Raw genomic sequence first — 27,665 nt, forward strand, 5'->3', positions numbered from 1 at the left:
TGTTTTTTACAAGCTTTATTTAAAATGTAATTTCCAAGTTTTGCAATGCAGGAAGCACATTTTCATCAACAGGTCCTCATTGGACAGATGCTATGACATGGGACTCATCTCATTCCCAAATGGCCAGACACCTCCTCTACCACTGTCACAATTAGTATGTACATAGTGTGTTTGTATACAAGCAATATAAAACTTGGCAAATGGAAGGTTATTTGCTACTTCAATATGTAAAGAAAAGTTTTCCAATGAGTAAAAAAATACAGCAAACACTGCACTCGTAGTGATAATATTCCTCATGTTGTCTGTGTCATCTCTCTAATACACTTTAGACATTGCAATATAGCAGTCAAGTAACGCACTGGGTACTTTCTTTAGCTGAGGCATTTAAGTAATACACCGAATTATGATCAGGTTTTCAGATGAGGACTACCATGTTCATTCAGTCTTTTGTTCTCAAACACGAATATCAATGAATTATTTGGGGTTAGAGCTTGAAAAGTATATCGAATGTCACCTTTGCTTCTTTGTTAAGAGGAAATTGGCATTAGGTCTAAAAATTGCAGACATTAGCTAGCTTCTGAAGCCAGTTTTTCTGATTATATTACTGTGATAAACTTTCCCGGGTTACTCATTACTTGCCAGAAATATAAAGTATATAAACAGACACAAATGAGCAACAAACTACAGTGGCTGACTTGATGGGGGATAAAAGGTTTCTCTTAGAAAGGTATTAAATAACAGAAAATGTTTCCCTAATATCCCTTATAAAACAGGTCAACCACAATGTGGATGGGTTCAAATATATACAGATTTCTTAGTAAACCAATGACTCGTGGGGCTGGACGGTTAAAAGACTTCTGTGTAATAGAACTTACAGCTTAATGTTAATGGCAAGTGGCTTACAAAACAGATTGGGACAGAAACAAGTAGAGAGCTGGACAAAGCATCACATCTTTATCACTTTGTAAATTAATTCATACCGCAAATGTGATTTCACCGCTCACTTCTAGGAAACTAATTTATTTGATGCCAAAATGTAGAATCCTTGTTTATTCAAGTTATCCAAATGTCTGAGCACACTTTATTTGAATGCAATTACATACGCATGCCCAACAGCTATAAGGCCTTTTCCCATGAACACGGCCGGCGTCTTTGTTGCTATCGCTGAAACACTGAAAAATAGCATTTGTAGGGTCAAAGTAAATTCACAATAAAATGAATTAAAAGTGTAAAAATGTGCTTTTTTTGTTAATGAGAAAACATTCCGTTTCAAACATAACGTGTTTTCTAAGAAACTCCTCTTCCTGAAAAGACTTGAGGTAAATGGAACATTGCACCATTTCTCTGTTTTCCACTGGTCTCAGATGACACTGGTAATAACCTTTGTGTCATTTTCATTAAATGGAGACAGCCACTACACTATTTTACCATCTCCTCCTTTTGTTGCATAAGACAAGTATTTAACAGTATTTTAATGTATTGAAACTTCCTATCCATTGTAACAGTATAAGTGGTTTTGTTATAATACTACTGATATTTAAAAAAAAATAATAATAATAATAATACTGCTGTACAAGCGGCAAAAGAATAAATAAGCCATTAAGATAAAATTGCATGGCATGAATTAATCCAAGGTTAAACAATATAACATTTATGAGTAAAATAGGTTAAAATACAAAGAAGAAAAGCCCTCATTAAGTCTACTTAATTTGAATAAAAGTTTTCGGTCAAGTAACGTATTATGTAGATGAGATTAAAGCTCATCTAAGGCATTGTTTTTTTCTCTATTTTCTCAAATAACACAATACAATTAAATGTGGCCTGCCTTTCTGCCTTTAGTCTTTAAAAGACCAGCCAGTCTTGTTTTCGTATTGTATTTTAAACAAAGGCACTAAATTTGAGGATTAAACAATCTCTCGTTTGAAAAATGTATGCAATTATGCTTTAAATATGCACATATCATTAGGCCCAGGTGTTTGTTTTCTTTCTTTCTTTCTTACTCTTTTATCAACACTTTTAAGACGCTCTGAAAATAAATTAAATAAGACTTTTATTTAACACTAAGTTAAATTTCCCTATTACTGATACTATAAAACCTTTTCTGTTAATGCCCAAACTGTTTTTCACATAACTGTTCTGTTAGGTTGGGTTAACGGAACACTGAAACACTGTGAAAACTGAAACACTGTGAAAGAAATGCTACAGTTACTATAGTATGACCTGTCCGAAATGTATTGAATAAGGTTTAATCTGGGATTCCTGGGATCCTATACAATGGTACAATGGGTGGTCCTGTCAACGTTTTAGAAATAGTTAGCCTTGTCAAGCCAACAAAAAGTACTGTACATTAGCTTACGTGAGCTGATGTACAGTCACATCCTTATTTTCAAAAAACAGGCAATTATTCTATTGACTTTTGTTCACGTTTTGTGGTAAAATGTATTTAAGTGTACTAAATTCCATCTAAAGAAAAATTGAAAGCAGGCTTAATAGGGGCTTGTAACCAGTAAAAAAGCATACCTGTAACAACGTCATTCATTTTAAAAACACTTATTCTTGCTATCCTTCTGCAAACTGTCACAATGCTTACAGGGCATCACAGCAACGGCCCATAAGCTCTCCTTGTTGTACTCACTAATACTTGGGGTAAAACCACTTCTAAGAAGCCTTCTAGCAACATGTTGAGGAGAGGCTGGCACAATTTTTTTTGTCACGCAGACTGATTTGCAGGTCGCACCTCTAAAATATTTCTCCAACGCTAATGCTCTACGCAGACTCTCCTCCAACCATGTCAATAAAAACACATGTGTGGAAATATGTCACTGAGGTACCTCCAAGTTACACACTGCAGAAAAGGCATATTGGGAGGTCAACTGCTGGATTGACAGACTACTGCGATATTCTGCCCTTGTTCTTGGTGTGTGTAACAGTTGGATTGTAACAGACTTGATGCGGTGTGGCGTGTCCATAAAGAGGGGGAGAGGGGGGGAAAACAGTATAGGAATGGAGAGGGAAACAACGAGCAGGAGAATATGAAAAGCAAGGAACTGGAAAGGAGCTAAATTGCCGGCCCCCCCAGACTTGTCTGGAGGATACAATGCACGACACTGCAAACGGTTGTTAGTGCTCATGCTGCTGCTGGCGCACTGGTTATTTGCAAGTTGTGTCAATGCAAAGTCATGCAAACAGTAGGCAGGCAGGTAGTTCATGCATCGTGTGTCTTAGCCTAACCCGGCCTGGGGCCGGCGAAGGCCAAAAACAGGCAGGGCTGAGCCACACAACGTTTGGCCAGTTCATTGGTGTGCCAGTCATGCAGTGACATTGCTGTTGAGGGAGAGAGAGAGAGAGAGAGACATTACGGTCAGACGGCGGGGCCTGTAAGAATAACATTCTGAGCATGATTTGAACATATACACAGCAAACGAACAGGGTTAATGTCATGACTTCTAAACATCGGTCATGTTAAGAAGAAATCATTCATGATGTGCCTTAGAAACAATGACAATGTAAACGGAGTGGAACCACAAATGGATAGCAGAAAGGACAGGAACAGCTGCAACAAGCATTTCTATTTAAGATTCCTATTTAAAGTGGCATGGGCAATTCTGTGTCGTGCTTATCAAAACACCTTCTTACAAACCTTGAAAAACCTTTTGACAATGATAGCAATCAATTGATTCTAAAATGATATGAAAAATAAGTCTGCTTCAATGAGTAAACAAACACCTTCTCTTTGTTGTTTTAATGCCACAACGGGCAATCTACAGTCCCAGGATCTAAAACTCAGGAACTATCTTGTGACTTCAACACATCTTTCTGTCCAGTGTGAAGAGGGACGCCTGCAGTGTTGCAAGTATAATATTGACCAAATATCGTGCGACATACATTTAAATCTAACACTATGACACATACAGTGCCGTCCGAGACAACCTGGTAAATGCTGGTAAAGCTAAAACCATGTGAGACAGTGCTCGACGTTGGCTCCTTTTAAGAAACATAATGACAACCATTCTACACAGTTATGTCGCTTATTGACCTTTGCCACAATCTACCTAGCTGGGGATTGTGGCTTCTTAAACAACTTCAAACAGCTGAAGCCTTTCCTTATAAAATATTCCCGGAGGAAATTACCATACACAATTAATGCTACACTATCACCAGCCGACAGTTACCTATCGTTTTCTCTCCTTTTTTTCTCTCATGTCGCTCTATTAGAGATCATTCAGGCCATTTAGCACGCAAATGGAACATTTACATATGATGACTATACATCTTCCTATGCCTCAAAGTATTTGTTGCTCAATACTGCATCTAAATTCAAAAATCAAAAACATACCAAGGCAGAAGGGCAACGTATCACCACTTAAAAATGGATTACAATTCAAACACTTGACATGTTAATAAAAATAGCTGCTGAAAGCTCCATCATAAGAGTTAAAACAGATAACACAGGACAGAGCATATGTCAACTCCACTCAAGAAACAAGATGAACCTCAATTGCTATGACAGGTAGACATGTGCATGAATACCGCATGAACAGGCAGAGCGGCTCCCCTAAACAAAAAATTGTCAGTAACTTGTCAAGAAGATGAGATTCTTCTCTGCCTCGGGGACCAAATGTGCCTGCCTGACAATAGTTTTGCCACAGAGTACAGGTTGAGGAAGGAAGAGAATGTGTTTGGGGTGATAAGTCAGGCCCTATCAAATAGGCTGGGGTGTTAAAAGGGCAGGAGCCTGGCATCAAAGCGGTCAGGGTAAAATATGCTCAGTCTTAGATTTTGGACAGCCTTGCCTGGCATCTCTACCTCATGGATCTGATCAAGAAGGAAAAAAAGCAAACAGAAAATCAATAGGCAGAATGCAGGAAAACAAGAACGTCCATTACAAATAAATGGAAATAGTGTGCCTCAAAAAAAGGCACATCTACTGCGTGTAAGTTCAGGGGATTTGTTGTATCTTTCTGCCCTGCTGCCATCTACCTTGCGGTAGCTGGCTGGACGTGGCCCGGATAGGAGCGGCGTGTGCTGGTGGCTTGTCTTTGCCGGGCCAGAAAGGACTGACCAGAACCGGTGTTGGCAAGTCTGTCTTCAGCCGCCTTCTTCTGGTAAGACATGCCCTGCGTGAGAGTACCAGAGGAAGTAGGTTAGTCACCAGAGACTCAGAGCTACCATCAGTGCACTAATTTTGATGCATGAGAAACCAAATTAGCTCAAACACAATATTAGTACCAATTTAACGACCCATGAACATTAACACCAGCTATTGATCAAATGTGTCAGAGCAAACATTGCCAAACTTATAGAAAAGCATGGGCTGCCCTCTAGTGGTTAAAATGCCTTACTGCATGATTTCCAATTGACGATTACTACTTACTCCATGCAGTACTGGACCTATACTTAAAAAAATGTAAGTATTTAAATTGACACATAAAAAAAGGTGAAATGCAATGTGTAACAAAAAAGTGTCATGTTAAGTCTCTCAGAAGGACTAACTGACTCCAATTGTTTTCTGGACAATTAATGCGTAGGTATAGTAGGTATTGTTTAATGTTTTACTGCTGGTGACGGCTCACAACTATTTCTTGGGTCAGCTATGTATTAATATAGGGCTACAACTGAATAATTATATACATTATCATGTATCCGTTTGGTGAATTTAACAGCAGAGAACAGTGAAAAATGCACATCACAGTATCCTAGAGAATGTCTTAGTTGGTCCGACAAAGAGTTAAGACCCTCAAGATACTCAATGTAATTGATTAAAAGGACTAATCGTTGCAGTTCTATGTTTACAGTTAACAAGAAGTCGTTAGTGTGTTCCGCAAATAAAAAAAGGACACTGGTCAAAAGCTGTCACCGTTTTAACTCATTCTTACCATATTGTACCAGGCTGACACAATCAGTTTCTCCTCATAATCTCTCTGGCTTTTTGTCTTGTCCATCTCTTTCTGTTTGGAAGAAACATAAAGAAGCAAAAAGAAATGAAGCATTATCTTACAAAGTGTATTTGTAAGATACAACACACTGTTGTACGGAAAAATCCCGGAAATGAAATGTCGTTGATATAGACTATCTAATAGGTGACCGGTTAACCCAACTTATCTAGAAGCTCTCGAGTTCCCCCCTTTCCTTACCAGACTAACCAACTCTTCTAATACTTGATTACCTCCAATGAGTGCAACATCCTGTCCTTCTCCTGCAGCTGGTTCTTCAGGGCCTGGACCTCTGGGCCTGAACCCTGGTTCTGTTTGGGGTCCAGGGTCCGGATCACCTGAAGAGGACACGTTCAACCACATCACATACATTTGCTTGTTGACCCACACCTACAACAATACACTGAGCAAACAATAATTCCCAAATTTAGATAGTTGAGAGAATGTACTCACACTCTTGGCTTTTTCCAGGTATTTCTTATATCTCTCCTCCATCTGTTTCATGTCTTCATCTTTCTTCTTCAACGCCTCTTCCAGTTCTTCCACTCGTTGGGCTGAGAGGCAACAACAAACATGTAAAGTCCTGTTTCGTTTTTGGCATATTTTATTTCTCCTTGGCAACGTGTCGAAAAAGACAGTTTTATGTCTCAGTGTTGAATCTGTACCACAGCATCTCAAATCATTTCAAATTTGAAAAAAGAAAAGAACATATGGTAAGAAAGGATAGAGGTCTAGAGACTGCAACTGAACTTCAAACTCACAGCTGCTGTTGTATTTCGGCTCCATCTCATCGATGAAGGCATTCTTCTTCAGTAACTCATTGTTCAACTCTCGTACTTTCTCTCTGAGGAAGAGTCAAAACAATTTGTAAGGCCTAGTTTTGTTTAATAATTAATAAAAGCATCCCAGAACTGAATGAAGAGGACAATCGAGTTTTGTCATTCTGGTCCAGAAAAACATGGTGACGCAGGTTTGGAAGACAGTAACTTACATGTGCTCCTCATATTTCTTCTTCAAAATGGAAGACTGAAAAAAGAAAAAGAAAGGATGTGTTTTATAACATCATATGCCAATCTGTACAACATACAGAGACAGCTTCAGTCTTCATAACGACTAGATACATTCAAAGAGACACTCTGCTGGATAAAGGCAGGAGTTGCAGCCACATTGTGTGCCATGCTGGTTGAAAAGGACCTCTCAAAGTTGGAATTAAAAGGCACCACAAAATAACAAAACCCTGCACGTTTCCCTTCTCATCCAACAGAGGAGAGTGGAACAGATAATGATTGACACATGTTATTAAAGTGGTATTATACTACAGTACGAGATCTGGAATTACTGTAAATGAGGCAATCATTTAGAGAAGTGATGCAGTCCTCAAACCAAACAGTATGACATGTAAACAGGAGGCCCCAGATTGGATAATCCCAAAGAATAGATATAGTTAGAGCAGTGGTCTGGTTCATGTCTTTTTTTTTTTGATTATGTAGCCATTGCCACTATCCATGTGGTGTGCAGCAAAATCATCTGAGAGCTGAAATCTTCAGAGTATCTCTGAACTAGAAATCACACTGCATCTAGGAAAGAGGAAAGTCGGGTTTCTACAGAAAGGAAAACATGTACAGGGTGCCAAAGGACTGATTAAAGGAGGTCTCTATGTCGAACAGGAAAAAGAGACCTGCAGAAACTCGACCCCGAGCTAAGAAGAAAGTAACTCTTACTATGTGCAACAACTCAGTGTAACAAATGCACAGAGTTTTGATTCTTTTCCCAAAGAAAGTAGATCGTATTTTGGAGTTCTTGTTGCATTGCTCTAAGATGCACTGTATGTACAGTATTTAACACATGAGCATATTTATTACATTCTGAGTTGTTTCACATTTGTTTCATTAAGACGAAAAGAAGAAGAAAAAAACACCTTGAGAGAACAAGGTCTAAAAGAAGGAACTTGTCAGGAATCGCAGAGTTATACTTACTATGGTCTGACAGTGGGAGCATTATTTGAAAAGAAAATGCACGTAGTATTTCAAGTATTTCACTGATTGGCGAGAATCACAGACCTGCCAAATGTGGATGGTTTTACATCCGATATGATAATCTGTATGAGTGATTAAGGGTTTTTCTGATCTTTGCACCTGGAATTTGGCACACCAGCTCCTTACCTAAGTGAAATTCTACTGGTAATTTTGCTTAAATAAAAGGTATTCCTAAGCAATTCACTTCATAATTGGGATAAGGAATATTCTGCATTTTAGATGTTTGTTCTGCATCTATAAAACAGTGTTAATTTTGAGTGAAAAGACACATTGATTAAAGCAATACTGACAACATTGCTACTGGGATGCAAAATTAACACAGGCTGGCAGGAATCATACCGAAAACCCATGAAATGATTTGTTTTTAGTATTTAAAATCAGGGCAAATTCTGCAGTAAAGGAAGATGGCGTTTGACAAGCATGCAAGCTCTCTCTCACACATACAACTTCTTGGAAGGTGCTCCAAACCATCCTAAATACCAGTTGTCCCCTACAAAGAACTGGTTTGAAGGAGACAGGGAACAGAGAAGAAAGCAATGAAAATGTCCATCTTTTTGCCTCTCCGCATCACAGACAACACAAAAGTTAAAAGACATGTTAATATGAACTAGACCTGATTTATGTTGCTGATTTTACAAATGTACTGCTGCTATCAGAACTAACTATGGCTACAGCATAAAAACTTTGCAAAAGCGCGCACACACACACACACACACACACACACACACACACACACAGAAAAATAGGATCATGGATACTGGTGTTAGAAATGGTTAGGTTATATGTTATGTGATATATTATAGGTTGTTATAAAAAGTTAGTTACAACAACAAGAAATCTAAAGTGATTTCAGCTGTTTCCTATCCACCAAGACAAGCGTACACACACACACACACACACACACACACACACACACACACACACACACACACACACACACACACACACACACACACACACACACACACACACACACACACACACACACACACACACACACACACACACACACACACACAAAGAAATGTGGCTGTGAATAAATCTGTCAACTTATTTTGCCTTCCATTTTCACAAGTTACTTTTTATAGTAAAATACCAAAGCCTTGAACCTTCAGGAGGAGCAGTGTATGGCAGTCTTGTGGACCTTCTTTGTTTAAGTGATCTACGGTGGGAATTTGACTCTCTGTGGTTTGTAACCAACAATTGAACTGCTATTGGAGTTATTCACCAAGAATGCAACACAAACATGTCATTACTTACATCATCTGCTTTGGAACCCTGTTCTTGAAGATTTTTCTGTAGCTCCTCCACCTGACTCTGTTCCTCCATCAGGCGCTGATTGATTAACCTAGACAAATAGCACAAAAGACCAGTTTGACTAGATAGTTTTAACACGTCAATGAGCAAACATCAGAGAGGCAGGCAGCTCGGTATAAGGTCACGGACTGAAACTTCGGTTAAGACAAAGAAAATCTTTGTTATGGGGAAAGAAAATGGGAGATTTATCCACGTTTCAACACAGGGAAACACAATCAGCCCACATTGAAAGTGTGGCTCTCAAAACTAGCCTACATGAACAGACCAAAAGATTTTCTCTTTGTTCTATTTTCATTTAGCTTGAAGGACAAAAATGCAATCGTGCTTTTTCTAGTCAAATTCAACAAAGAATTCAACCTGCTAATCCTGCTAGGCTGCATGTTTCTGTGCTCTTTGCTGACCTGTTCTCTGTCTCCAGCTCATTCTTTCTTCTGCTGGCATCCTCCAGTAGACTCTGCAACAGTGCAATCTTCTCATTGTCTGATCCCTCCTGGTCCAGCTTCAACATCTTGTTCTCATGCTGAAGACGAATCAAATGTTCTCTGCAACAACCACATGGGAAAAAAGCAAGTGTGAACGCCAAACAACACTATAAACTGATCACACATTGCAGAAAAAAACAATATTGGTCCTCTACTCAACAAACATATACAATATGTACCTCAATGTTGTCATACTAAAATTAAATCAGGTATCATCATAGCTGAAGACAAACAAAGACCACCAGTGAGAATACATTATTGCATGTGTTATCCTGTGTTTTTATTATCTGTCTCAGGTAACTTTTTGGCATAAACTGCGCTGCATCAGTCAATATAATGTGAGACATTGTAATTTTGTTAGCACTGGGAACACACACACACACACACGTTATGTGAAGATATTCAACACATCTGCTGGCTGAGTCTAGTAAATACTAAATCATTTGCTGCAACAAGACTATTGAAATGCTGCTCTAATACTACAAGTGATGTACTGTCAAACTGATCGACATCGTCTTCACCGTGGCAACATATATATTTAAACATATGTTTGAGACGCCCACTGAGAAGCCACTATCTTGCACTGTTCCTCCGACTGACTGACTGCATTCTGATGATGAACTTTGTACTCCGAACAGAGAAATGTCAAGTGGAAAGACAAGGCAGAGATACTTCCTTTCTCCCTCCAATCCCTTAACAGTACTAAACAAATAAGATTGACTCAGTTTTTTTGAAAGTGTTGAACTCAACCTGTCTCTTCTGTGCAGTTTTTTAGGGTGTAGCTGCCTCTTTCCAACTAGAGAACTGACTAAATGTTTTAAGATGAACTTAACAGCTGCTGGGTAGCAAAGGTTAGACCAGGAAAGGCAAAGGAAGACTTGAAAAGAGGTTCCAATACAGCTTGGGAAAATGTTACAGCAATATGCAATACCCGATTTCTTCTGGGGAAGATGTGATTTCTACTCTGCAGTAGATTAAGGTAATAACTACGTTTCCATATGTTGTTCAGCTGTGTTACAGTTTAAAAGGGAAAATGTTGCTTATAAAAGCAACAGGTTGAATCTGTCAAAACGGCACAGTCACATTTTCAACACTCACTAACAACCAACAGACATAAATAAGCATGAATCATTATCAATTCTGTATTTCACACACAGTTCTCCTTATCAGATATTTCACATAAAATGCCGCTATTGCAACATTTTTACACCTTCGAAAGCTTGAAGGATATGATATCAGCTGAGGGCACAACAGCTTATCGTTATTCTTCCTCTAGGTGGTAATGATTAGCCTCAACTGGGTTACCTTAAGTACCCCCCCCCCCTTTGTTGCTTTGGGAGCATTTCAATGTAAACCCATATATATATTTTGGTTCACGAGTGTTGACAAAAATTCAGGCACAGTATGCTGCCAGCAGAAAACCCAGCCCTCTTGATGTAACTCACACACAGCTATTACATAACTCGCTACAGAGACGGCTCTTTTTAGGCCAAAATCATCTGCTTTAAAACAGCAGAGAGAGCAAGAGGAACACGCTGTAAACTATCTGGAACAACAGCACTACAGACAAGACCATACAGACAAGGCTAAACTAGACAAGACTATAGAGACAGACAGACAGAAAGACACACACACTTTTTATTGGTACAGCTCTAAATGACTACCTTCTCTTTTTTTAAATCAACAAAAGTGAAACAAAAACATAGGGTTCAAAATTCCTACCGAATCTCTGGGGTGGTGATCTCAGCAGCCAGCGAATCAGAGCCATCGTTGCTGACCATTGGGAACAAACCTGAAACACACCAAAAATACAGGTTAAACCCAACTATTTAGACTCAACCAAGTAGATTAAACTTTGATTTAAATAAAAGGCCATTAGGTCAGATTTAGCCACTCTTGATCGTTACTCATTTCACCTGAGGTAAGCTGTCCCTCCTGGGCTTGGACGCAGTGTAGCTCCTCAATTGTTTCCTTCAGAGAGTCTCTCTCCGTCCGCATCCGCTACAGAGGGAGAGAGAAATGTGTGAAGGGGTTATACAGAAAAAAGTCAGACAGAGAGAAATAGTGCAGGGTCTGCAATGAAGATTCGCAAAGTGCCAACAGAATTCATCTGTCAAACAAGTAGAGCTCCCACTCCAGTAACTGCAGTATTTGAAAGTTATGTACAGCCAGTGGTCTTACTTTCTTCTTACCTGTTGAACAAAACCCTCCTCTGTAGGGTTGGGTAATGAAACCCGGTTCCACTATGGAACCGGTTCCTACGCAAACGCTAATAATCGGACCAGATTAGAACTCAAATTTCAGTTCCTCATTTTGGTTCGACTTAATGCGGCAACTGAAATATTTTCCCCGTCGCTCCGAAATGGACGTAAAAATATCACACTCTCTCTGTAAAATGCCATATTTTCCCACTGGGCTCCGGTTAGCATACCAGTACTACATTTATTATGTTGTTACTTGTAAATAGTGTAACTGTTATTTATTGTTAAATATTGTAGTTGTGGGTTGGGTGACTTAGGTTTACTTATTAAATGTTTAAGTACTTATAAACGTAAATATATTGTTTAATTGAAATGCTTTTCAATTTGAAAAAACTCTATAAAAAGAGCCCGTCTTTGATGTCCTTTTTCAGTTTTTCAAGAATATGTTTAGAAATCGGAATCGTTTTAAAAGTACCAGTAAGTCATCGTAATCGTAAAAATCCAAACGATACCCAACCCTACTCCTCTGTGTGTATGGAGTTATATTTGCATGAACGTGTATTTATCTTCCTGTAAAACGAATACTGTTGGGTAATTATGGTATAGTGTACCTGTATTTATAATAATACAATGAATTGTCCACACAAATTGTACATACATCTTTTTCTTTTTGTAGAGAGTCCACCTTCTCTTTGACGCGTTTGTACTCAAACTCCATCTTGTCGGCCTTTTTAGACTCCTCCGACAGTCTGTTCTGAAGTTCGACCACCTGTGCAGAGAAAGGGCAGTTCACAGGAACACATTATCTCTCAAAATATACATCCAGGGGCCATATAAATAATGAGAACTGCATGTGTCCCTCAACATGGTTGTGGGTTGGGTACCTGTCTCTTGTACGTCTCCAGCTGGCCCTTGGTAGCATTCGCCTTTCGTAACTCTTCTTCCAAACTGACGGTGCTCTGCATTAACAATGTGTTCTTCTCCTCCATAAGCTTATTCTGCAACATAGCGACAGAAATGTAAATTTACATTGTGCCATCTAACTACAAATTAACAAATAGACCAATAAACATGGGTCAGTCGGTAAAAGATATCTATAGGTACTAAATGTTTCTTGCTACCCAATGGACACTGTGTAATGTATTATGAGGGAAATTTCGTAGATGTTATCACAGTAAATGCATTCAGTTATTGCTGCCGACTGTTGTCTGTGTACCTGTCTCCTGAGAAGTCCCATGTCCTCTAGTTTCTTCTTGTAGTGCTCCACTGTGCCCTCCAGCTTTGACACTTTGTCTGATGAATGCCTGGGGAGGGAAACAACAGGCACTTTCATTTTGTGGTGTTACATTTAGAAAGGAAAAGGAGATGGGGAAATCTTCACCAAGGCTCTGTTTGTGTAGCAACACACCTGAAACAACAGAAGTCTGAAATAACAGGGTAGTGGTTCAGCAATACATTACTTGTCTTGCATCATCTCCTGGTTTTTTTACTCATTAAATTCCCATCAGGCCTTTGGAATCCCTTGTTGTGTTAAGCTCAGTTTGCTTTACCCAGGTAACCTCAGTGTGTTGCGAGCCAACAGTTTGCATCCTCGTCTTACCGTAGGACATCCATCTCGTCCTTGAGAGACTGGGCTTCATCAGCCAGCGACGCAAGCTCTTCATTCTGCGACTTGACATCCAAGAGTTCTTTTTCAAGCTCTTCGCAACGGATCCGATAATCATCTTTTGATGCCTCCAACCTAAAAAAAATAATTACCAACAATAATCATCTTTGAAAATCGGATCGGCATCAGTCGATCCAAGTCTCACATTTTTACATGACTTGAACATTGCTTTGCTTTTAACACCTCCACACCTAAAAGTTTCTTCCTGCAGTTGCTCCAGTTGTGTCTGCAGCTGGAGGTGTCTGCGTCCGGCAGGGCTGTTTATGTCCTCTATGGAGTCAGACTGGTTAAGTCTCTCCATCAGGATCTGGTTTTCTGCCAGCAAACTGCTCTTCTCCTCTTGCAGGGCTGCCACCTGTGGGAAAGAATGGAGGGAAAAGGAGGGCAAAGAATGGAAATGCAAAAAGAAAAAAATAAAGAGAAAAGGAGCAGAAAGGAATGGTTCAGTAGTGAGATCCACAGAATTGGATGAGTAGGGAGAATCCAAGGATTTAGATAACAAGAAAGGTGGAAAATAGAGGAAAGATAAAAAAAAAGGGATGGCAAGAGGTGCAGAGAATAGGGGGAAAGAATGTTAAAGAAGGAGGGTAGAGAGGCAGAAGAGGCTAATTAGTTTTCAAATTGTATTCCTCAAGATACTTTAATCTACATGTAACTTAAACTGGTAATAAAGCAAGCACACACCAAACACACTTCAACATGGCAAACCAACAAACTCCAAAGTAACAAAGAGAGCTACATATGGTTTGATGTTGCTTTCTCAATGTGATTGACAGGGTATCAAACTCCACACAAAGCAAAGCAAAAGCCGATTTGTTTGTTTGCAAAGTGCCACTATTGATACTAATTAATTACCAAGTCTGCTGCACCTCAGAAAACCCAAGAACTGATCTTAAAATTTGTTTAAAGAGAAAATACTGTAAAATTAATAAGCAGGTTTTTTTTCTAATTACCTGGCATGGAAAGCCATAACCACATTCAATCATTTCTCAACCCTGACTGTTTTTAAAGTTGCCAGGATTAAAGCTACAGTGCCCCATGTGGAATTCTAAGCAACGTGACCAACACTGTCTTGCTGCCTGCACCCTATATAAGCCTTATGTGATCGCGCCCCCACCTCCACCCCCACCCATTTCCCCACGCCTTAACCGCCATGCTAGTAGCCAAGGAGAACACGGAAGCTTAAAAAAAACATGGACTCTTCAGAAGAGGTTATAAAAGTCAACGGACGACAACATCTGAACACAGCCATGCTGAGAAATACAGAGGGTTGATAGTCATAATTGGCTAGAATGTAACGGACGTTTATTAATATATGAAAAAAATGCCAATAGGTACTGTATTTCTGACTTTTCTTCTAGCTTTGTCTGCTTTTTGTTTTGAATGTTAAGACTATATGTCTGCTTTTTTTTTTAATAAACGTTAATGTGTAAAATGTATGCCAATTAAATGTCATTAACCCTGTAATGTGGAAGCATTCTGGGAGAAATTGCACTGGTGTGAAAATTCCCTCTTTTTAATAAGCATATGTCACATCACAGCTGTGAGCAGAGAAGAACGTAAATAGAACGGTAGTCAGGAAACGGTTCCATGAAAACATACTTAAATCACAAATAGTAGTCTCAAATATGAGTGATGCACAGGATGTGTACTTTTTCTGTTGATGCATATATTTAACAGTTTTGACTCCTTTTTGGTTTCCCCTTACTGTCTACTAATGCTGTGGGGAAGCAATGAAACACACCAAGGTAAAAAGACACAGGGTAATTAGTGAAGGAGTGACAACTGACACACCCACACAAAGCTGCAGTTGTGGCTGGTGTGTCCCAAAAGAGGATCACGTTTATAGGTGTGCACAAACGTGTACACACACATGCACACATAGTTAGGAGAAGGGGGATCTGGATTCCAAAGGGGAATGCTGGTGCAAGCAGAAAAATCCAGAACTGTTAGACACGCCACACACCATGAATGGAAAAAAGAGACAGAAAGAAAAGAAAGTTTGGATTTACCCTCTCTTCTAGCTCATTAAAGTCTAACCTCAGTCTATCACGCTCCTCTTGGACATGGAGGGCCTTTAAAGTAAGGCACACAGTGTTGAAATAGTCAGGAAATAAGAGGAAACCCATTTAACAGAACAGGAAGAGGACGACAGGAGAGCAGGTCAACCTTTAAATTACAGCTCCATTTTTCTGCAATAGCTGTGTCATTAGCAGAAAGAAATTAAATAAAACATGTCCATTATGATCAACTGATAGATTTTAGAAAAGCTTATCAGTGTTGAGGTAAAAAAAAAGAAGTCATAATCTGGATAAATCCATCAACAATAGAATCAGCTGTATCGATATAATGTAACTATAGTGTAATTATGCAAAAAAACGGGAGCTGGTTTTAAAATGTAACCAAAAATAGCAATAAGAAGTATGACACAATCCGCAAGATAATAAAAGAGTTACACACTATAGCAGCAAAGGTAAAATTAAAACCTAATTGGGTGGACATAAGTGTTATTGTATCTTTTTAGTTATCACACAAATAGAATTACTAAAGGCTAATGAGTAAAGCCTGACACTAACAGTTACAATTATACATGTGTGTCATTTTTCTAACAATACCAATAACTGATGAAGTTGTTAAGCATCTGGGAAATTTAATGATGGAAATATTTATGCACCATGAATACAAAGACCAAATGGTCCTGTCATAATAACCGGCCGCAAATAATAAAGTTATCCACTTTAAAAGGGGAGCTATGCAGTTTTTTAAGCTCATTTTACCTTAACTGAACAGCTTCTGAGTCACTGGAATGGTTATATGACTTTTTCGAGTTGAATGGTGGTCGTCTCGCTTCCCCCTAGCGCCTGTGAGCGGAAAAAACACCCTTGCAACTTTCGTCCGGCAAGTTGCCGGCCTTACCGTCATGAAGGATTGCGTTGTATCAAGTCTCGCGATGTAACAAATTGCTTCGCGGCACTGCACACATACGCACATTTGAGAACCGACTGACAAGGTAGCGATGGAGTTTTTCACACCATCGTTATGGCTGAGCCGGCAAAAAAGAAGCAGAAAGCTAGGAAAGCATTGTCAGAAGAAGAGGGAAAGTGTGACAGACTGACCGAGCGAGGAGTCAGACACAAGTAAACAGAGGAGCTGCCAAATATCTATTCCGAAGCTGTAGGGGGAGCTCTAGAGAGAAACCTGCAAGCAAAAAGCGAAGAGAAAGAAATTGCCAAAACTGCGTAGCTCGCCTTTAATGTCAGTTATTCCCATCCTGACTTTTTAATAATGTGCCACTGTGATAACTAACTGAACTCTATAACTTCGCCAGGCCCACTGCCGGTGCAGTCTTTCCAGCTAGTCATTCAGACACACGATAAGGAGTACCTGCACACTGTGCTGTGATGTACAAAACCAGCAGTCAAACAGCTGTAAATACGGCATATAAAACCAACCTGCATGTCAAGCTCGCGGCACCTCTGGGCGATCTCTTCCTTGGTAGACAAAGCATCATTCAGCTCCTCTGCTGTCTTCTTCAGCTGTCAAAAAAAAGTCACAAATTAAAACCCTGCAGATTTACTTTGATTTACACAAAATGTATTGTCCACTTGGATGAGAATAAAGAAACACACTTGAACATCTCACTGACACGCTGGCTTAACGGCTAAATCAGTACATCTACCCCAAAAAAAAGAGTGGGGGAAGCTTTTGATGCAGTTTATACACAGTAATGATTGCACAATTGCACAGCACTTCAGCTGTTCCACACATCCAGCTGTTTTACAGGTCTGTGGCCAAAACAAGGAGGGTAACATTATAGTTGATTGGGAGAACTGGGGAAAGGTTTGTAGGGAGTAATGTGTGTAATGACCATGGTGTTGAGGTTTCAGTGGATAGTCCAGATACTGGAGGGTGTCTGTGTGTGATATCAAAGTTTGAGTTTTGTGTGAATGTTCCATTTTGTATCTCACAAGTCTATTTAATACAGGAAAGTTAAATTGAAACTTGTATGTACTTCCTGACAGTACAAGTGTGTCTTCTGAAATTAGAGACCATATTGATGACACTGGCTGTTCTATAAAGTCTCCATACCTGTCTGTCTAGATCCACATACGAGTCATTTCCTCCCATCACCGGTGTCTCTTTACTCATCAGCTGCAGAAACACATAAAAACAAGTTAATGACTCATGTGACTTGCGCACAGCGCTGGCACTTGTTACGCCTTGGTTCAGCGATGATGCCAACCGAGCAACCAGCTGATCCTGCTGATGTGCCATCCCAATCCCACCCACAACCCTGTTTCTATTTACACTCTATCTGACCAGTCCCATCTAATTCTCATCATGAATCAATACTTCATTAATAACCTGCAATCAATTTGACAGGTCAACAGGTCAAAATAGCGAGATAGTTCACCTCTTGGATGGCTGTCATGACAACATGCTGCACTGACTCCTCCATCATCATTATGGTCTGGATATATTCTGGAGAGCACAGAGAAATAGACAAAATGATGGGAGAAATTCGAGCCTCTCAGTCAGCTGTAAATGCAATGCAATATCACAGGACAGTGTTTTCCGTTATAAAATTGCGCACGCACACACACACACACACACACACACACGTGTAGAAGATATATACCTTGTTTCTGTTCACAGTTGACAGCACAGCCCAGTATAAGTTGAAGCATCCTCCCAAGTTCTGCCGCGTCAGAGTGCTCACCAATAAGGTTAACATCTGGTAGCGTGAAGTCGTTAATGTGCTGACCTAGGATCTACACAGGCACAAAAGACATTTAAATTAACACAATATATCATTATATGACAAGTGGATTATCCTAACCCCTGTTGTGCTACAGCGGTTGAGGGTGGTGTCAGCAGTCACAACTTGTCCCGGTTAGCAACACATATTCTTATGTAAAGTGGATGCTAGGTACTGATCAAATCAAAATGAATGAATGATTCTTCTTACCTCCTGGTTATAGTCTAGAATGCCTTTTAGAACTTTCTTTAGATTGCTGATCTGAAACAATAGAGAATGTCCCTAGAATATTACAAATACCAATGCAATTAAAACAGCCAGAGTTTAAGTACTACAGGTGAGATGCAACAACAGGTTAAGATTCAGATATTTCTTTATTTGAAACGTGACAAAGATGTAGCGGGATTACCTAAATCATCGGGACCGTACAGTAAAAACAGATAAATCAACATTCCTAGAGTTATTACTCATTTACAATCGGAAAGGTCTGCTATGTCACCTGCTAATGACACAAAGACAAACCGATGCTTACCTTTAACCTCCAGTTGTCTCCAACCTCTGGCTTGACTCTACTAATCCAAGAGTCATTGAAATACACTACATCTCTAGAAAATGTGCACAGACACAAGAATAGGGATTAAAAGAGTAACATTTTTTTAAGTGGAAGCAACAAAAAGGGGCATCTTCAGTATTTACAGGTTTAGGAAATTGAATGAGAAAAATGCAGACAGTGATAGAGTCCTATTGGATGTTTTAATGTGTTTACTTATTAGTAAGAGTTATGTTTACAGTACAACCTGGCATATGTTTTTTCATGAAAATTAAACGTTTCTGACATGCCGCACTTCAGGATGAAAACTCACATTTTCTGTAGAGCTTGGGCCATGACGATGCCACTTGTCAAGTCTTCTACTGTCTTGCACGGAGCCTCCACTCCAAATGTCTGGATCTAAACAACAAACAGACCCACGTGTTGAGTGCTGGATGGAGGATAAAACTAGTGCTATGACATCAAGTTCCAAGTAAGGCTGCACGATATAAGGAAAATATAAATATATTAATTGCAATTATTTTTGACTGATTTTGCGATATTGTTCATGATATTGGAGGGAATGATGATTCTTGTATCATTATTCTCATTTTCATGAAGATTATTAACATTGAAAGACATTGTCATGATTTTTAGTGGGATTTTTGCAAATCTGTACCAAACAACGATTTTTTCCTTTAGTCTGTAGGATACAATTTATAGGCCAGGACATCTCTGCAGCACCACAATACATAATTCAAAATGGAGTGACCATTAATAAATATTGTCCCCCCTGCAATTTGGATATTACACTTGTCCATATTGAAATTTTGATACAATTGCAATTAATTGTGCAGCCCTAGTTGCAAGTCTTTTAAGTTCACCTAAAATAATTTCTCCAAACATTTCACATCACAAGCAACAAAAATGGCATGTTATCTTTCCCTAGGAGTTCCCTGAAGGCCAGAGTAAATACAGTCTCACACTCACACTTACTGCTCCCGCAAACTTTCTCCCAACTTTGCTTGTAGTCATTGCTCAGTTTCTCTTACATCACCTCTGTCACTTTTGTTCAGATCATTTTTTGCCCCACTTGGCGTTCCATTGTTCTTTTTCCAACCTTTATTTTCTTCTCTATAGTTCTTCCTCCAGGCTGAACATTTGTTGCCCAGACTGAACTGAATATTTTAGTCTATATGCCAAGAGTCCACATGCCAAAGAAGGGGAAATTGAGAGCAGGAATGTTGGAATTATGACAGGAAGTAAATGACAAGGTTTGAATTCTGCATGCGTGTAATTCCGTCCGTCTCACTTTTCATTACGTGGAGCTCTCATGCCCTTAGTCCCATATTTACAACGAGCAGAAGGCAGCAAAGACGAGACACATTGGCCAAATACTTTAGACCACCTATCAGCTGGGGACACAGGTTAGATTCCTGACGAAGTGTTTTTCCTGGATCCGTTTGAAGTAGCTGAGTTTAATGAACTTAGCAGAGTGCTAAAAGTCAGACTCAAGCTGGACTTCAATATATTCACATATATATTGTTTTTAACATAAAACTCAAGACTAGACTCATTTTACTTTGAAAAGCAGCGACCTGCCTGTTGGGTAGGCAATAATATGTTATTTTGCTTGGTGTCCTCGCTGCTGCTATGAAACTAATAGCTGTAGAACAAATCTTAAAATAAACATGATGCAGGAACAGCACTATCTCCGATTACTGTCGGCAAAATGTGAGTATCCGTTTTAAAAAGATTTATAAAGGAGAGGTGAATACGCTCTTCTTATTTAATTTATCCGTTAAATCTTTAGAACCGTCTCCATAGATGTGGGACATGAGCAACACCAAAAACTATCTAAGAGCTCTACATTTTCATTGATAAGCAGAGACAGAGGTCAGTAAACAAGTAAACATTCCACACTGAACAAAGCAGAGGACACACTGACTGAACTTGGCATGAGGGCAACATGACTCAAAGAAACAGCCACATACCATCACTTGATAAATTCAGATAACCTAAATGTTTGCAGAACTCTGACTGCTTGTTTACTTGAGATTCACAGTTGGACATGTGTACAAGTGAAGAGTGAAGAGTGTACAACACAATCAAGATTACACCCATTCCTGTGATGCTACATTATCTTGTAGAGTGGGTAACATGTTAACTTCCTATGTTTAGATGCTATAGAAACAAAACCCTGTCAAGTAATATGGTACGGTATATCAATTCATGGATGGAGTAGCGATGAAACTGTTACGTCACAAATGTTGCATTAAATTGGCATTTCAGACTGGTCAATAGCTGTATTACAAACGTGTTAACATGTTAGCCACGCTCTGGAACACAGCATTAAAAAAAGGGGCCGGGGGGGGGGGGGGGGGGGGGGGGGGGGGGGCACTTCAACAAGACAAATAACTTTTCTCTGGAGCAGCACAGGGCTAAAATTTGTTGAAATGAGACAAGCCTTCTGGTACAAATGGTTCCATATAGGCCTACACACATATTGTTCAAACGCTTGGTACTGGCTCTCCACCACTGCTTCATTTCCCTTTGCATAAAAGAAATGAAAGAAAAGAAAAGGAAAGAAAGACCTTAAGAAAAACCACAAACAGATTCCAGCAAACATGACATCATGAAAACAGGTCCAGAGCTAGCTACAGACTTAGAAACCCTATCTGAGAATGGAATGAATCGATGATCGATTGATGCCAAGTTGGAATATTATTGACAAAGACCGGCTGCGGTAATAGATCAATCACCTTCAATCTACCGGCTACTTGAGGTCCAACAAATCTGTTGCATTTTGTAGACTGACTGACCAACAGTATTGCATCCCCTTTTAGCAGGGCTCTGGATCTTTTTTTACACCCTAAACCTAAGCAGCAGTAGGTCGCCGTGGCCACATGAACGCCACATGCTCGACTGCATGTTAGGTCAACAAACCTGTGGTATACATACCACTGGATTACAAAGCCTTTAAACAGAACGTATGCCCGTGTGATGTCTCTTGAAAAGCCACAGAAGAGCAGTGCTGCTGAGTGGCTTTATGCTGTCTATGACATAGTGCTGGCACCGGCTCTCTGTGAAAGAAGCCTTCAGTTTAATAACTGAAGCCACGTACATTTTGCTTTTAGGAGGTTCATCATTTGTGACACTTGCTGCCTTGAATGCTGATCAGTAATCAGATATGTAAACACAAAAGACAGTCTTAAAACTAGGGACAATTTTGCAGAAATCAACATCGTTTTGGAACTAAGAATTCTGTTTGGATATCCATCTACAGTGTTTAAGAATCAATAGCCTAAGTGGCCTAATGTTCAAAAGCCTAGTAAGGGTTGGGGTTGCTGAGATTTGCTTAGACTGAAACTCAGTGTCTTCTGGAGAAGGTTTAGTCCTTGTGCTAAACCGCTGAGCTGTTGTTCCTGGGCTATGTGTCATTGGCCTGTGTCCCACAGTGTAAAAGGATTAATAGGAGCTATTTAAATGTTGTTGATTTTGGTTTTAACATGCAGGTTTAAAAAAAACACTTATATTCAGGTTAAGACAATACCCCGCTTTCTCAAACGCCATGTAAACACCTTACACGGGTTAAAAGTGGAGTTCTAATTGGAGTTCTACCCGGTAAACCAAGGTAGAGAACTCCTTCAGGAAGCAGGTTTCCCCCCATGTAGCTATACTGTACAACTTAACCGGGCTATGATTGGTTTAAGCGTCTGCACACGATTCAACTGCCCTTCTCACTCCCTTGTAATGGGTTTTGAACCGGACATGCTCCATCAGCGCATTGTGTTGTTGCTGTGACACCATAAAACAAAACAGCGTTACCATATTCAGCGGGCCATCGGCAGCAGAGAGCCTGCTGCCCAGGGGCGATTCCAGGACCCAACATTTAGGGGGGTCAGCCCCCAATGAGAATGTGACACAGATATAGTGCATGCAAAAGTGTTAACTCCCCCGCTGCTATGTCAGTAATTTCATTAGCCAATAATCTTTGACCTCAAACCTACAATTGGCCAAAACTAAGTTTCTGTTAACCCTTTCCTGGACTGGCTTACAGGTGCAAAGTAGGCCCGCACGGTTAATCATTATAAGATCGAAATCTCGAGTCACCTGTTCACGATTACATTTTTACTTAGATTTAATAAAAGAAAATTATATATTTTTTTTTTTATAACTTTGATTTTCATTTAATTTTACGAGCCGACTGCATCACAAACGCTACTACTTTACACAGACTGTATCAAATAGGTTTTAAAGCGATCCCAAGCGCTGCAATGCTCTCCCTTCTCTTTACTGAAGCCTCTATGTTTACAGGCTTGTGGTGATGTGCAATGTGCTATAGGTGCCCAAAAAAATATCTATGTTTGGTACTGCCGATTTGTTTTGTCATGGTCAAAAAAATTGTGGCAGATAATTGTCATTGATCAGTTTCTAAGCAAAAAAAAAAAAATTGGGATTCATACTTATCCCCAAATCGTGTAGGCCTACTGCGAAGCATCTGCACCAATGACACAGGGTATTAAACCGGTTTCAAGCTCTTTAAACCTGTAATTGTTTTTGGGGGGGGGGGGGGCTGAGATGAAAGCTTGAGCACTGCTAAAAAAGGGTCTAAAATCGCCCATGCCGCGGCCCATATGTTTTACTCCTTGCCGAGGAAGCAGCGGACTTTGGGAGATGGCTAAACCGACTGTCCATCTCCGGTTCTGAAAACGCTTTGTCTCAGCAAAGGATTGAGCGAGCAGAACGCACTGCAGCCCCTAGCTAACGTTAATGTTAGTTAGCTAGCTAGCTAGCTTGCGTGCTAATTCCACCCGACACTGGTTACAGATAACGTTACAATGAGCCAAACAAGTTGGCATTCATCTGGCAGGAACACTGTGCTGTCCTATGCTGTGACAAGAGTGTCTAAATGAAATAAAAGTGTACAAATTTAGTGATAGGTCTGTTTAATTTTGACATAAGTCAACAACAAGAAAAAGTGTTTTGAAGAGCGCCAATAACTGTACTGGAGGTAGCGTTTCTCCCGTCATTCTCCCCATTCTTCCTCGCTCATGTACTTTTACACAGGGGGAGAACAGGCATATCCTGGTTATTCACTTAACCGGGTTAAGACAATAACCCGGTTACTGATGTGCATATTTACAAAACGTAATGATCCCTTCTGCGTCTATCGGACTAATATATTGTCTGTATTCTTATTACTCTTCCACAAAGCAAGTGTCTCATAGCTATTTGGCTTAAAAGTTTCCATTAAAGAACCAGTAGCCTTGCATTTTGGTAACTAAAACAACACTGGTTACTGGTTAAACAGCATATATGCTTTCCCAGTACTGGATGTCTACCACAGCACATCTTGTGCTGTTTTGCCCAGTATCCTGTGTCCTGTGGTTACCAAATCTATGGGTGTGAGCAGCAAGTTATGATTGAAAACCAATAAATTTGGAAACAAAGCATCATGTGGTCGAGTGATTTTGAGATTCTAGTTCAGCAAGATTTGCTCATGTTCCAGATTACATTAAATCTGCTTTGATCACATTATCCATTGCAATCTGCTAACAGGGAATAGAAGAGAGTGTAACCCAGTTTAACTGAAAGACATTCAGACTGGAATGCCAGGGTTTACAATGAGAGTTGTCCTCTATGACATCTTCATCGATGTCCGAGAATGTCCGAGAGTGTGCGACACCTAAAGAGTTTGTACAATGGATCCTAGAGACAGGTGAAAAGGTGCATTTCCCATGATAGCCTCAGCTTTCCCAGTCACATGCACAGTAGCTGATGTAATGGCAATATTATTGTGGCAGCACACAAAAAGGGCCACAAAATAGAAAAATAAACACTACAAATTGAACATGAACTGAATTTCTTTTCAACAAGAGACTAGTATGTGTTCATTATTGAGCAACTACAGACCTTAAGCAATGAAAACATAATCATATCCTTTAAAATATTGTCTTAAGTACACTATGGACACACACAACTCGGATTGGGCGGACCGAGGTCAAAAAGGAAACCCACACCTATGAGTTTGTGGAAACAGTTGGAAAAGGAAAACACATGTGTATCACATGCCTATGTGTCCCTCCACTATTCTGTCCACATTCGTTTGTATCAAACAGCAGATCAGTCAGATCTTTGGTTTGATTAAATGTGTTTTTCCAAAAGGAAGAATAGCACACCAATGCCACACATGCCAACGTTTTACAACTTTATCAGTAGCAGGGAACATTCCTTTGGTGCCTAATGTAGTGCTCGGAAATGACTAGCATGCAATGCATCCAATGCACCTAGATGCTTGCATGCTTGCATGAGCGAACCATAAATGACAGATACGATTCTTCACAAAAAAATGTTTTCACCGTGTATGACAACTGGAATGTTAAGATAGCTGATGCAGCTAGGGCCATATCAATAGCTACACCTATATGAAATAAATAGTTGTTGATGTAGGGCAAAGGAAAAAAATATATATAATTTTTGTCCAGTGACTACAATGTAATGAGAAATAATTTTATCACTTGCATCTAGTTATCTTACTAGAGAAACTGGTTTATATAACAGGCAAGAGGCGCCAGATGAAAAAACGGCTAACAGGACAAACAATCGAGAGTCACACTAAAGATGGACAGGCATGTGGCTGACATCTGGCTGTATTTTCTACACTGTGACCATTCCTGCTTTAGAGATGTGGATCCTTGACTGAAAGTCGGCAACCCCTGAAAAAAAACTTGTTTACTTGTTCATATTCACTGAGAATTGTAAAATGATGAACACCACATTCAAAAGTAACAGCTTGGCAGTGTATTATAAGGGGAGTATTATGAATGTGACAGCCATTACTTTGGCAATCGAACCAAAACAGACTACAATGAAAAAAATAATTTGACTTAGTACTGTGAATACTTTTATTTCTGTTATTAATTTATTGATCATTCAATATAACAAATCTCCCACTACTTAGTAGGAGCATACTGTTTTTCAGTTTTTACTTTGCCTAGACATCTCCACTGCTATTATGTAAGAGTTATAGTCTCATCATGTGCTTCAGTAACAATCTGCGACACTCAGTGCTGTGACTTCACAGATAACAGGTATGTCCGGAATGTTTTCAAGCCATTTCATTACTAGCAACATGAAAAAGGAGCATTCTGAGTTGCCAGACGTAAGCCAGACTAAGGCAACAAGAGGAGGTGACAGTGATGCACGTAAATTTCACATTAAACACACAAGCTCTGAAAAGACTACATCTCAATATCACAAAATGGAATCCACAAATTGATTTCAATTATGATTATGTGGCATCTAAATAAGCACATGACTAGGTAGGAGTGTAGCTTGCTTGAACGAAGCCCTAAAACCATAGCAACATGCATATTTTCAGCATACACGACAGTTGTGTATCAGTGGTGTATACTGAAAACATGGAAGTACCTATGCACAGTTTCCATCACATGGCATGTCAGCCAAGCCATTCCCAGTTCTGTTTACACATCTGAGTACCGCTTGTGATGAAAACCCATCATACATGTGAAGTCAGTTGCCTTAATCGTTTCCCTTTCGTTGTCTAAAATCATACATTGCAGTTAAGATAGTCTGTACTTTTCTGGATTTATTACACTCTCCAGATGGGTGACATCAACAATCAATGTCTATCTGCTTGAATATCATATTTACATCACCATTTCCCCCCAGACATCATCCATCTCTCCTTTATGTTGATACAAAACACTCAACAATGTAAACCTGCTACAATCGGTAGCATGTGATCCTGCAATCTGATGTCTTTTCCTCACTTGGTAGCTTAACAAATCAGTTTTGTAAGGCTTTGACTAGAAAGGTTAAGGCTTATGATAACGTTGACGTTGTAAGCTCGCCTGTATTTGACATTTTGGCTTAAGGAATGGGGAAGCGCGGACACTGATACACTGGTCAACCATGACAGGACATCAGCCTCAAAGCCGACACCGAGCTGTAAGGTTAACGGCTAACGTTTTATCCTCATTCTAGAGGAAGAAACCCTTCGCTACAAAAGCGTAAAACCATAATGAGGCCACCGTCTCTGCCGTTTGATCCCCCATCTACAACCTATACAACCATGGTTAAAGCATAAGACATAGCATTACGAAAGTTGAGCTAGCTAAATACCCCACTGCACATATCTGGAACCAAAATTATAGTCTTGACTGGGTATACGGTATTTGCTGGTGGCTAGCTAGCAACACATCAGCAGCTAAAGCAACAAACAGCTGGCCTGCATATACGTAACCGACGTAAGACCGTGTCATTTCCCTCTCGCCTGCTGTTACCCCCGCTAGCTCATCGAGCTAGCAGTAGCCTAGTCTGCTACCTAGCATCGCCGGCACCGGAGAACTGTCTGTCAGTTGAAACAACCCCACAAACTTCATATTCGATCACGTACCCATGTCAAGAGGCTTTCACAGAGTTCCATTCGATCCAAGGCCCCCGATGTGGTCATCGTTACCTAACGTAAACCAACTTTGTGTGGTAAGACAGAGCCTAGAGTTAACACTCGGCTTCATGTACTCCCGAGATCTCTCGCTCTCTGGGTGTCTCACGGACAATCCGTCCTCCAATAGTCGGGTTCGCTGCTTCGCCTGTCCGGCGTCTGCCAGAGGAGGTCTGGGTGGGCGGAGTCTGCAGTGCACATAAAGGAAAATACACCCCATACTGAAAGAAACCATGAGAAATTTTGCTGAGGGACATGAATGACACATAAAA

At 39.9% G+C, this 27,665-nt stretch overlaps 1 protein-coding gene across 7 annotated transcripts; it reads right to left on the reverse strand.

Moving 5' to 3' along the window:
- Positions 1–27,580, reverse strand: hook3 (hook microtubule-tethering protein 3). Of its 7 annotated transcripts, none has more exons than XM_034895410.1 (27): positions 27,346–27,580; positions 19,258–19,343; positions 18,927–18,999; positions 18,605–18,655; positions 18,275–18,407; positions 18,050–18,117; positions 17,725–17,787; positions 17,088–17,171; positions 15,648–15,710; positions 13,827–13,990; positions 13,570–13,710; positions 13,186–13,273; positions 12,854–12,967; positions 12,628–12,738; positions 11,685–11,769; positions 11,491–11,560; positions 9,688–9,828; positions 9,230–9,317; positions 7,910–7,915; positions 6,925–6,959; positions 6,695–6,777; positions 6,387–6,487; positions 6,167–6,271; positions 5,877–5,948; positions 4,981–5,117; positions 4,807–4,815; positions 1–3,324 (listed from the first exon to the last, which is right to left on the reverse strand). In XM_034895410.1, exons 1-27 carry the CDS (start codon positions 27,400–27,402, stop codon positions 3,309–3,311), a joined length of 2,244 nt encoding a protein of 747 aa, XP_034751301.1. In that variant the 5' UTR covers positions 27,403–27,580; the 3' UTR covers positions 1–3,308. The 7 variants fall into 7 exon arrangements, with proteins under 7 accessions (XP_034751301.1, XP_034751304.1, XP_034751305.1 ...); XM_034895413.1 differs by having other exon boundaries at positions 4,794–4,815; XM_034895414.1 differs by lacking the exon at positions 15,648–15,710.
- Between the last annotated feature and the right edge of the window lie 85 nt (positions 27,581–27,665).

The sequence above is a fragment of the Etheostoma cragini genome, chromosome 16 (genome assembly GCF_013103735.1).
Source record: "Etheostoma cragini isolate CJK2018 chromosome 16, CSU_Ecrag_1.0, whole genome shotgun sequence".
Taxonomy (NCBI): Eukaryota; Metazoa; Chordata; class Actinopteri; order Perciformes; family Percidae; genus Etheostoma; species Etheostoma cragini.